The 13407-nt window shown below is 33.5% G+C and overlaps 1 protein-coding gene across 1 annotated transcript; it reads left to right on the top strand.

Moving 5' to 3' along the window:
- The first annotated feature begins 2748 nt into the window (after positions 1-2748).
- LOC115885800 (divergent protein kinase domain 1C) lies at positions 2749-13400 on the top strand. Its single transcript, XM_030904823.1, has 3 exons — positions 2749-2837; positions 9186-9479; positions 12308-13400. Exons 2-3 carry the CDS (start codon positions 9327-9329, stop codon positions 13373-13375), a joined length of 1221 nt encoding a protein of 406 aa, XP_030760683.1. The 5' UTR covers positions 2749-2837; positions 9186-9326; the 3' UTR covers positions 13376-13400.
- Positions 13401-13407: the final 7 nt, after the last annotated feature.

Here is a 13407-nt window from a genome sequence, read left to right as displayed (position 1 = left end):
TAAATATTCCAAAGAAATGGGTCATCTTCCATTCCTCGAAACTAACAGGAGATAAATTTTGACTCAAAACGTTTGTAAACGTATAACTTCTTTCTCGTTTTGATTTTAAGATTCCCTGTATATTTTAATACACGGGAAATATTTTAGATAAATTGGGCAAAGCAATGACCCATGTATTTTTTTAATATTGACAGTGATCCATCTACTTATTGATTTTTTTTTCACATGCAATAGAAACAAAAATTCAATAGATAATAATCTTTTTCCACGACAGATTTTTTTTACAATTCTGTACAATTTCAAAAGTTTAAAGGATAAGGGTCCTCCTCCTCCTCCTACTGCCTATTACTCTATAAGAGTATGGTGACATCATGATATCGCATTTATGGTGTCTCTCCATGTTGTTCTGTCTTGCGCAGCAGTACTGGCCTCGTGCAGACTATGACCTATTATTGTCTTCATTTAGTCCACCCAACGGAAAAGGATAAAGGTAGATTACAAGAACATAAAAGAGCTTATGAAGATATTTTTAATAGATATATATTACAATTTAAATTTATATATTTAAACGTTAAAAAAATAAAATGGGTAGATATAAAGAACAATAAAGCAAAATATTCTGAAAATACCATACGACCGAGAAAAAAATGGTGTCACAGTTGGTTTGTAAATGAAGATTGTTGTCCGCTATCATTTTATATGTAAAATTATATGGTAAGTATCATCATCGATCGTCATTTCCAAGCCAAATTGCCGGCGTTGTTTTTTCGATCGTACGATATAGAGTATGTTTCCGGATCGTATTTACAAGAGGAAAAGCCTTTTTATTATTAACATTTTGAGACAAATAGATAGGTACTTTAATAAAAATTGCATTGAAAAACACAAGAACGCAAGAGTCTTGCATGCTTGGTCTTGGTCTTGCACTGTCGGTCTTGGTCTTGTTCTTGTAGGTCTAACGCTGATCTCAGATAGGTCACGAAAAAATGCCAGGACTGTTGGACCCAAATTGGGTTCGCTAAATAGCAAAGACACACTTCCCAAAGGAGCAGCATAAAAAAACATCACAGAAGAAAGAAAAAAGTGTGCAGGTTTGGTAACATAAAAACACAATGGAACTAAAATATTTTACTGTAGTTGAACTACAACAAGCAAGTACAAAACTTTCGGCAACTAAATCATCGTGTCCTGACGGCATACCAAACGAAGTTCTTAAAATAGCCATACAGATGTATGGCCGGAGCAACTACTACATACATACTACATACATACATACAACATTTTATATGTAAAATTATATGCTACTACTACACACAGTAAAGTTCTTTTTGGATATTTCCCAAACAAATGAGAGCAACACAATTTGGTCTTTCTACACAAGGCCAACAAGCCAATAGAGAATACGTCATCTTATAGACCAATCTAAAATAATAATTTATAATAATAAAATAAATTAATAATTTAAAGAAGGGGCCTAATAGATACCAGTGCCAAACTACTGGAAAGATTAATACTACAAAGAATGGATGTCCATGTAAACAGCATAGGAGGATTATCACATTGGCAGTATGAATATCGTAAGAGCATCGACGCAATCCATCGAGTAGTCACCATTACCCTGGGATAGAAAAGATTTCCCAGAATATCTGAAAAATATTGGGAATAGCTATCTTGCAGAGAGAAAAATATTCTGTCTAAAAGGAACAAAAAACTTATCACATGACAATGGGAGTTCCCCACGGATCGGTCCTAGGACCGCTCCTACGTAATATATTTTATGACGAGCTTATGGAACTAGAAATGGCCGAAAACACAGATAGAGTGGGATTTGAAGATAACATTGCTGTTGTGGCAACGGCAAGTAAAACAGAACAACTGAAGATTGAAAATTGAAGTAAACGATAGTTTACATTGAATACACCGTTGAGTGAAGACCAAAAATTTGCAACTGGCGCTCCATAAAGCAGAGACTGTACTGATAACGATAACCGATAAGGGATCTTTTACGTATCCAAAGATTGTATTGGATGGGACGGAAGTCAAATGGTTCAAAAGCCTCAGGTATCTGGGAGTGCAAATTGACAAAAAGTCAAAAAATATAAGTCAAAAACGAGGTCAAAAATATAGACTTAAGGCACAAAAACGATTTAAATAGCTTTATGTTGATTTAAGTCTTTACAAAAATGACTTGACTTGAAATAAAATGATTTAAGTCAAAGACTTAATCATTTTGATTTTAGAAATGACTTAAGACTTAAAACTAAAGCTTTTTTAAAACTGAGTTGTTGCAGCTCCGTGTGAAGAGACCTTAAAATTCTATAAACTTAGAGACAACTCTTATTTTTATTTATCTACTACCAAACTTTTTAATTTTTGCTTCCAATCCGTAATCTAAAGTATCAACAAAAATTGTAATGCAGTTAAGAATAGTTAATATAATACTATTACTTTCATTTTAAAATTAAACTATACAGCTGGGTTGTAGCGATTTCATATAATACTATGTTCTTTATATTTGATTTTACTAATTTTTTTAAGTGACATTTATGTTCAAAACAGAAAGAACATAATTTAGAAAACGCTGAATAGGTGATCGTTCGTTCATGTTACGGCTCAATTTTAGCCTAGTTTTTCCTTTACTCTCTATCTCTACAAACTCTATCGGATCTAATTTTTCCTTTTCCACTTTGTGCGTCTGCGCAACACGCCAATACGAACAGTTGCGCACCTAATAACAACACTGCGTCTGCCGTAACCCTCGAAAAAAAAGCCTGCAACGATGGGGTGTCCTCGCGTTTCGGCAGAATCGCATTGCATCCATAGCTGCTAGTCAGCAGGTGAGTGGATCAGTAAATCTGATTTCTATTTTCTCGATTTTTTCACATACAAAATTATTTTTCCTTTTTGAAAATAATGCCGTTCAAAATTATACGTTTTATGATGATGAGTAGTTAGATGATAAGCTAGAGGAATAAAACGGTTTATTGCAGTATTGTTACTGTTTGGTTTTAGGAATTTTAAAAATTATTTTAATTTAATTATGATATAAAATTAAGGTTGCTGAAATATTTTTTAAATATATTTTATTTATTGTAAAAATCTTATTAAAATGATATTTTTTTCAATAATAATTCAATAATTCTATATGTTATTATATGTATAAAAAAATTTCGTCAAATTATTCTTTAAAAATAATATTTTCATGTGGCCATAAAAGCTATACCAAAATGAGGTTGAAAATTATATACAGAATGTTTACAGCTATATAAAGTTACAGATGGCGATAAAATATTTTATTGAAGCCTTTTATTTTATATGATAATTTTTTCTCATTCATATTTTTGAACATTATTATATTTTTAGTAAGATATAAAAGTAAAAAATATATTAGAGGAGTGGTGAATTGAATAATAAAAATAAAACTAGTTTCATAATTTTTATTTTTTTAACATATTTTATTTTTAGCAGTGGGTTAAGAATTTTTGTTTTTTAAAAAAAATCTTTTTGTGTGTGCTTTTTCCTAATAATACAGGGTCCGGCAATAGTGGGTCGGGCATCTGTAGCTTTTAGAATAAAAAACTTGGGAATTTTGTTTAAGCGCAAACCTAACGTATGTATCTCAATGTATCTACTAGGATCCTAGGATGTATTTCAGGAAAATATTTTAACTTCTATAGGGTGGCTCAAAATAGGGTCAGTGGATCGGGATGATTTTTTTAATGGAACACCCTGTATATTATTGCATTTTTGGCTTCCTTTCAGATCACTTTACATAATCCTAAGCTGTGAGTAAAGATAAATAAAAAATGTATATTTTTCAGCCTTTCTTAAAACATTATTAAAAATGCAAGAACCTGTCATGAAATCAAAACTATATTACGTATATTTACTTTAGATAGTCTCTACTTATTTTGCTACAAATATGGTAATCGTAAATCATACAGGATCTTCAAAATTCAACGTCAAACTTTCTAAAATATAAAATTTTTCATCGTTTTTTTAAATGGAACACCCTATATATGATTTATTCAATAGACCAGTGGCGTAGCTAGCATTGAAAGGGCCCTGTATCACGAATTTCACCGGGGGACCCTGAGACAGAACCATGGGGGGGGTAAATAAAATAAAAAAACTTACCGTCTGAATAGCTTATTATTTATTAATAACTTTTACTTACAGCGAATCTACCTAGACTTAATACCTGACATCTATAAAATTGACTACCTGCAAAAAAGAGGCGTAATTAGGCAACTGAAAAGTGGTACGTGTAGGAGCTTCAGGAGTATTTTTTCTGTTATTAGAAGCATATTTTTATGAAGAAATTCTGCAACTGACTCGTGTTACAAAAATCATGTCGGCCTGTGTAATTATTAGGTATATAACAATTTTATTTTTTTATTTTTGGCAACCGTTTGATGTATACGGGGACAGGCAAATGCGTGATGGCCGCGTGCTCTGGCTGTAGTTGATACGGGGTTTTATTAAAGTATGACCAAAGTTTGCATAATTACGAAAAATTTTGATGCTAACATCATATTTTGATTTTTTTTACTGCTCGGTGGGCCCCTGAGGTTAGTGGGCCCTGTATCATTGATATAGCTGATACAGCGGTTGCTACGCCACTGCAATAGACGGAGAATTAAAAAATGAACATTTTTTGTGTTTAGAGTATTTTAAAATTTCTTACGGCTTCGCAGATATTCGCAGATTTATATTTCATATGGCATTTTCCACAGTAAATTTTTATCAAAGATTTTTCCCTGGTATTTTACGGATGAAAGAGCCATATCGTCGGTGAAATGTGATAAACTGCTAACTCCATTATTCCTAATTTTACAGGAGAGCAAAAAAACGGTACAAAAAAATATGTACACATGTGGGAAGTATTTTCATATGATAAGGAGATTAGAATTTTATTTACTGTGAAACAAAACTCAATATTTCGTGTTACATCATTTTTTTCAAACACAATAGGGAGATAGCAGATATTCGTGCTCCAGAAATAAGAAATAAAAATATTCTTCTGGAGATAGCAACCTTTATTGTTTGAAATTTTGAAAATGGAATTGAATATTACTCAAACAGATTTAGAAATAATCAATTAAATTTAAAAAATATGATATTCATAACCATAAATATATTTATAATATCGTCGGTCTAGAAGCAAATCATACCAAAAAGAAACAAAGTCCAAAAACAAACAAATTTTTAATGCATTTTTAAAGAACTGAAGTAGCAGCATTTTGGACTTGATGAATATGAAAATAATTTAAAAATTAAACTTATAGGTAATTCTTAGAAGATATGGTAGAATCCTTCCATGCTTATCCTAATTTTTATACAACGGTAGTAGTAGACCGAGCTTGGAAAACAGTGTGTGATTTTATTAAGTTTTTATTACTTTTCTCCTTATTTTTATAAATTTACGTGGAAAAACGTTGAGAAAAATAAAACTGATTAAGTATTATGGAAATTCTTGTACAAGTAAGTAATGGTTATTTAAACTATTTATAGCACGCCGATGAATTGCTCGTATATAGAGAATTTCGTTTTTCCCCTTACCCTTTACGGATACCCCGTATTTACAGAACGGATCGACGCAGGGTCGGACTGACCATATTATATATATATAACTATTAGGGGGCCTAATCAGCCTTCGCGGGCCCACTTTATAGTTCATTATTAATTCTGAACAATATTTGCTTTTGCATTGCATTATGGTATTTGCATTGCATTGGTTTACCTTACATTAGGGTAGTTTCCTGATTTCTATACAGGGTGAGTCTTAAATAAGTGCAAATATTTTCAGGGCTGGTAAATCTCGATAAAAGAAATATAATATTTTCTCTTTATCGTTTTTTCAAATAAATCCAAAACAACCGAGTTATTTCACTTTTAAAATTTCCAATTTTCTGCTATAATTTTGAGATTCATTGGATTTTCTTTCATGTAAATTTAATCTACTACCTATGGTGCCATATTACAACCAAATTATTTTTTAAACTAAAATTTAAAAAAATTCCAAATTTTCAAAAAATAAAATTCGCGCAAAAAAAAACCATTATCGTGTTTCTTGGGTCGAAATATACTACCCCTAAAAATATTTGCACTTATTTAAGACTCACCCTGTATATAATAGGGAACCATAGGATCCACACGGGCCCCTCCTTACATTGCCACCCAGGCCCCTTTGACCTAGTGCGACCCTGGATCGACGTACTGTACTAAAGAAACATACGAATAAGAATCCGTGTGTTTGCTTTAGCGTGATCGTAACGGAAATTACGGAGATAGCAGCATTTCGGTGGCTATTTCAGATCACTTGGAGTTAGTAGATATTACTGAGTTAAAATAGCAAATTTTCTTTAATGGCAAAAAATGTATTTGCTTTCCTTACTTATAGAGTATTTTTTTCTCTTTCTAATGGTATAAAAAAACTTATTAACGTAAAAAATGGAGTTAGCAGGTTATCACGTTTCACTGACGATATGGAATAATACTGCGTGTATCTACAAAACCATTAAAAATTTTGAAATACTTTAAATACAAAAAAAAATTATATTTTAATTTTCCATCTAAGATAAGCCTCCTTAAGGCTCCGCGCGCACTGCGACCATCAAAAGCGACTGCGACCATCGTACATATAAACGGCGCCGGCGTCCACTAAAACATTTTGGCCTGTAGAGGCCAGATTCCTACCTCTACCTATCTACGATAGTCGAGTCACCGCCTTCGCCGTTTCTCGCCGGACTGGTACCGATTCAGTGCGCGTACACCTTAAAAGTTATTTCTTAAAATTTGGTCGATTTCGGCCTCCTTGATGACATAAACGGGATTTTATTAATTTACCTTGATCGGAGTCTAATAGCAATCTTAAAAAAAATTAATATCATTAACTTGCGAAAGTTTTAAATAAATACTCATTGATTCCTCATCAAAAAATATGAAAAAAAGTTCCTATATACATTGGTATGGAAATACATAGTTTTAGAGTTACAGGATGTTAAAACTTTTTAAAATTAGATTTTTTGTAATTTTCTTAAATACGATTATTTTTTTATTACAAATTGCTGTAGGTTGGACTAATAGTCATAATAACTAATAGTAATAATATTTACTAATAAATTAGGTAAAATATGTAATTTATTAATTTTATTTTTATTTTAATTTTATTAATTGTGTTTAATAAAATTGCGTTTATCTCATGCAGGCCGAATTTGACAAAATATCAAGAGATAAGTTTTAATTGGCATTAAACGGCCTGTACAATTTTCATATTATAAGAAAAGAATCAGTGGCGCACATATTTTTTTTTTGAAAAATATTCCAGTGATTAACCCATAAATATGCACTTCCCTGATGAATATGTCGACACTTTTTTAGTTAAAATATGTAGCACTTACCCTCAAAATTTCATTTGAATCACTAAAAGTACTTGGAAGAAAATTATAATAAATCGAAAGATTATTATAATATGACTTTAACACCCTGTAGCTACGAAACAAAACAGAATCGGACCCATATTGATATGTAAAATAAATCTTATTTTTACGTGAGGAATCTCCCCACGAGAGATGGCACATGTTTTTTGAAACACCCTGTATATTATTAAATTGTCTCTGGTCATAGGTTAAAATAAAAGATCGTAAGTATATCTCCCCAAATGATCTGATTATTTCAATTTTTATTTTTGCTAAATACCGGGTGCGTCTCAAAAGTGGCTCACTCCTATAACTTTTTTATTTTTTCAGATAAAAAACGAGATTTGGTGATAAAAAAGGATAAGAAATAATATAAATAAATAAAAAAATAATAATAATAATAAATAATCAAGATAAAAAACGAGATTTATGACATACATAAATTAGAATTATTGATTGACGTATTTAATTATTTTTGATCACTTCCTGTTTCACCGGAAATGACTACAACTTTTGATTTTTAAATGGTACTCTCGATATATTTTTACTTTATTCAAGAGAAAATGACACTCTGAATAGAATGACATATATCATATGTCAACTTTTGACATTTTTACTTAAACACAAATAGTATTTTAAATTTCAATCTAGAGTGCCGTGGCTGGTTTAGAAATACTAATTTTTAACCAAGGAGCCCTGGAAAATAGATTTAATCGTTTAATGTTTTTCGTGTCTTGTCCTGGCAGGTTAAAAGATGCCTAATCGCATTTTTAATCATATCTCATTTCTTTTCAAATGGAACAAGGGTGGCTCATTAGCATATTTGAAAAGGGCATTTTTTACGAATAATTTGGTACCACACACTTGGTATTTCGAGTCAAATGGTCGTTAGGTTCTCGTTAGGTTGACAAAAATGTCAAAAGTTGACATATGATTTGTCATTCTGTTCAGAGAGCCATTTTCTATCGAATAAAGTAAAAAAATACCGAGGGCAAAATCAAAAGTTGTAGTCATTTCCGGTGAAACAGGAGGTGACCAAAAACAATTGAATAGGTCAATAAACAATCAATCCTAAATTATGTCATATACCTACTAACATACCAAATCTCATTTTTTATCTGGAAAAATAAAAAAGTTATAGAGGTGAGCCCCACTTTTGAGACGCACCCGGTATATGGGAGATAATATATGAAAGATACGGTGGACGATATATTACTTAACAATTTGATTAACCTAATTTCAAATTTAAATTCAAATAATTTATTTACCTTGTCAAAAATTAATATACACATTAAACAAAAAAAAATGGTAAAAGGTACTGTGACGGGAGTATAAGAAAAAACCGATACACAAAAACATGCACAGCCCTGTAGGTATTTAAAAATATATAAATATAAAATGAAATAAAAATCGATGTAAAAATATAAAATAAAATGCACCCAAAGACAAGAAAAAAAAGAGAAGAAAAGAGATTCTTTTATTATTTTTTGACAAATTTGATTGAATGCTGAGAGAATTACGTTTTTAAATAACTGTTCCGTATGTTTATTGTTGATAATTCAAAAAACTCATAACAATGCATCAGCCACAAAGATACAAACAATACTAATATCATAATTTATAGCTTAACTGTAAACCCTATAGGTATCTACCAGAGGCGTGTTCCTCTCATTATTCTTCCTATTTATAACGATATTTCAAGTCGCTCCTCGCAGTATCTGAAGGGGATCATTCAAACATTAATATTACATTGTTTCCTTACAGCTCGCAATGTCGTTTCCTCGCCTAATCTATCCATCGGCTCTATTCGAGAGGCTGTATAATGCATAATGGACCGGACCGACGCTACGCAGCATTCCAACCAACGAACCATAGATTCCTCGGTGCAGATAACACTTTATAGAAATGCTGTTAACTAGACGTCTGCCCGGATTACTTTATACCTACAGATACACCGTCTATTCGGTCGGTGTGATCGTCGCCACCCTGCTGTACTTCTTGTTCAGATGGAACCTGCTCTGCGTCAATCTTCAGGCTTGGCAACACGTTAAGAGGATGGTAAGGGTTAGGCTTAAGGGACCCCACACACTTCGGTTATTTTGCTCGGGTTAAACCGTGCAGTTAAAGCCGCTCGGATAGAAAGTACCAGCAAGCATATGTCTTATCAACGACTACGCCATTTTTTGGAAATAACGAATGAGTCATCAGTTAGTCATCAGCGACAATTTTAGAGATTTTTAATAGTTTGTTGTGTCTAGTGAACTTTGTATAAACTTTATTACAATGATAATTTGTTCAGCTTTCACGTGTAAAAGGCGCAATGATAAGAAAGAGCCAGGAGTTACGTTTCATAGGGAAGAAAACGGTCTACTCCATCTTTTAAACGTTTTTTATCGAATTCGATAATTATTTTTCTGATATTATATATATTTAATATGTGCTATACGTCGATACTAGTTTTGTACCTTTTGTTAAGATTCTAATACGTTTTTTTTCGTAATTAATTAATGTGATACACTGATATAAATGACTTTCAGGTATGTTATAAAACTTTTATTTTATTCGTTATCAACATCCGAAATCTTTTAACTTAACTGAACAATCCTATCCGTTCGGTTAAAACCGTCCAAAATAACCGAAGTGTATGGGTGCCTTTATGGAATTAAGATGCTAGATAAAACCGAAATCGAGAATTTTTATTTGAACAATGCTAAAAAAATTGGATAATTATAAGAAATCTTTTTAATTGGAAGTAATTTATGTTAAAAAACTATGTATTTTAAAAAATACGCTATATTAAACCCCGTCTAACATAACACTTTACCTGTCAGTCTTACCTGTTCAATCACAACGTGTAAGTAAAGCCAATGGTGTATAGACGAAAAACAGTCCGTTTTACTTGAAGGTCTTCCCTTTAACCAGACACACAAAACCGACAGGTAAAAAGCTATAGTGTAGACGGGGCTTTACAGAATGCCTACAGTGTCAGCCAAACTATATATGTTGAATTTTTCTTCGCTATGACGTTTAATAAATCATCCTGTATTTAATACATAACCGATTTAGAGTAATTTTCGTTTTTTTTTTCATAATTAATATATTATTTGTCACCATTTATCATTAAAAGTCACAAAAATCAGCAAAAATTGAGCATTATTTGAAGACATCTTGATTATTTTAAAATGAAGAATTGTCAAAATGTTTATTGAAAAAAACGGAAAATAGGTAAATAAACTTCAATTTTAGGTATAAAATGATCAAAACATGAAGTTGGATAGAAACTACATTCGTTTATGTTATATAAAATACATTTACAGATGTTCAATTTGAACTAGTGGAGAAAAATAAAAGATAGTTATGAGACATTCTGAAGAAATTCTCATTAAAAATCTATTGTGTAACCATTCCTTGAGTTATAACTCATCATACAGTCTATAACTCATCTTACATGAGGATTTTCCTTTTGAAGAGGGCGGGGGAACAGGGTATTTCTTCCTCCTATTCATCCTCCTCTAACAACATATGTTCCTACTCCAAGAGTATACAGTTGGGGTTTGGCCCTTCATGCCTTTCACAGTTGAGGAGCTTGTCTCTGGCTGAGGTACCCGTGAGGTGGAGGCTGGAGGATATATCTCCATTTTTTCCACCTCTTTAACTTGGTCTCTCCTTAGACCTTATACCGGTGTTGTTCCGAATCTATAATAGAAGATATATCTTTGTTTATTGCCTCCTTAGATTTAAGGTCAATTCATATTCTTAAGACCTGACCATGGCCCTCCTCCGCCGAGTTGATGACTCGCCATCTCGATGTACTTACGTTGGAGTTCTCAGCCTGAATAAGGCTCATCAGGTAGGTGGTGTCTTTCCCTTTGTTCCTGGGCACATGGCCGCCCCTTTTGAGATGAACCGTTTGCTCGCCGGTGGTTAGTGCAACCACTTACAGCCATTTACATTTGGCCTACTCTCAGCGGATCGTCTAGCCAGCCAGGTTGAGCCATGCCGGGTAGACGAAACGGTAGCTTATGTTGCTTGCTGAGTCTATATCTGTGGTCTATATGTAGGCTCCCGACCCTTACTAGAGGAGGTGATAGCTTGTGTGCCATTTGTGGAGGCTGGTTTCGCGCAGGTGTCAGCCGCTTCAACTGTAGTTCCCTTTGGGATTGGTACCTTGTAACTTGCATTGATAATGTTCCCACTGTTGCTAGAGGGTTTCTCCACGGTTTCCCCACTAGGGCTTCACCGGTGCTGTTTTTTAAACTTGATCTCATAGTGCTCCCACGAGTCATTAGGGTTAGTCAGTCCACGTTTACAAAACCCCGCATGTAGAATTAAGGAGTAAATACAAGTGAGTGCCCTCTGGTGCCCTAAAGTTAAACCCATAGAGGCAAGTCTTCTATCTAGCCAAGCATCCCTTTGACCTGGTTCCGCCATCAAAGGATTTGAGTTTTTGGTGAGATTGAGCGATTAAGCCAAGACCCCCCTCACACCCTCTACTGGTAAGACATGTCTTGGTGTAATTCCCAGGCCACAAAACTACAGCCAGGTATAAGACAGTGAGATACTCCTTAGACCTAACTACAGTGCCAGAGAGATTCCCCCTAGCACCTGACTAGGAGCTTCCCCACCAACAATTTCTCGCATCTCCTAGAGAAAGAATAATGAAATAAGAAATTTACTGAGCAAAAATATACTGTAATCACTCAGTATATCTATGAAAATATTTTTGAAATATGCGATCGTTTGTGCTGAAGAACATTAAATCATTATATATATTAGACATAATTATATTCGAAAATTCTCGTTCATTCGTTATTGCCCTTCCAATTGATTACCTGCTGTTTTAACTATCATTAATTTATAAAAAATATATGTCTCTGTTATTTTAGTGTCATCTCTATGAAGAAGGAATGGCAATAGGATCCCTCTGCGCTCCTCTCTGCATTTCCAAAGACATCCACTCGCTAACCTGTCATTCCTTTCAAGCAGCAAAAGAAGCAGTTTTCAGCGCCGAATGGTACAACATCCGACTAGTTTTCAAATCTGTATCCCGAGATATCCAGGCACTACACTGGTACGACAACGGAGTTCTCAGGTACCCAACAGAAAAAGAGTTCCTATCGTCCATACGTACAATAGTCAAAAGAAAACTAAATTTAACGTTAGCCTATGACACAGCAGTGAGACTATCGCGCTTAAAGCCTTCCTACGAGGAAAAGGATTTGACGAAGAGACAGCAAGAGATGGATAGCTTATGGTACCTGCTTCAAGACAACGAGTACCTCCTTTCAACTATTTTCACAGACAAAGATATCTTTCCTCAACTCATTGGTACTTGCGGTTCATATTTTGCCGTTGAGTACTTAGAACCGGTTCCTTCATTATCCTCTTACCTTTCTCTAAATGACAATAAAGAAGAATGGGGTCAAAGACTACGATTCGCCGTCCAAATACTCGACTTACTGGAAGACCTGGACACAGGATTCCGAGAACCCTTCCACCTCTGTAACGTAAAATTTAACCATTTCGGATACGTAAAAAACAAGAAAAAACTGAAATTTATCGATTTAGATGAAGTCTATCCCAGATCCATCATAAACAATTATTTTATGGAGATTGAATCGTGTCAAAGCGATGAAGACTGTGAATATATGGATTGCAGGTCAGTCTGTGATCAAACCACTGGACAGTGTCGAGGAACAGTGACCAATAACAACCTGCAGATAGTTTGTGAGAAGATATTTTTGGGTTGGGGTATGTCCAATACCATTTTAGTGCCTGGTCTGTTGATGTCACAACATACGTCATCGGAATTGGCCCCTATTTTAAGACGGTGCGCTAACCCAACTGGTGGGGATGGTAAATTGAGGACTATGCCAGACAGAGAAGTGAAAAAGAGATTGTATACACTTTTAAACGAAATTGAACAGTCTGTTAATAGTGATTTTTTTCTTTAATAAAATTGAGTATGCAATGTTCTAACTTTATG

The sequence above is a fragment of the Sitophilus oryzae genome, unplaced genomic scaffold (assembly GCF_002938485.1).
Source record: "Sitophilus oryzae breed Bouriz unplaced genomic scaffold, Soryzae_2.0 scaffold_41_pilon_pilon, whole genome shotgun sequence".
Classification (NCBI taxonomy): Eukaryota; Metazoa; Arthropoda; class Insecta; order Coleoptera; family Curculionidae; genus Sitophilus; species Sitophilus oryzae.
Note: the sequence above shows the minus strand (reverse complement) of the source record. Positions and strands in the feature narration are given on the sequence as shown.

Coding starts and splice junctions, on each gene's coding strand:
- LOC115885800 (XM_030904823.1), top strand. CDS start 9,327: ATGCTGTTAACTAGACGTCTGCCCGGATTACTTTATACCTACAGATAC. Junction 9,480..12,307: donor GGCAACACGTTAAGAGGATG/GTAAGGGTTAGG, acceptor CTGTTATTTTAG/TGTCATCTCTATGAAGAAGG.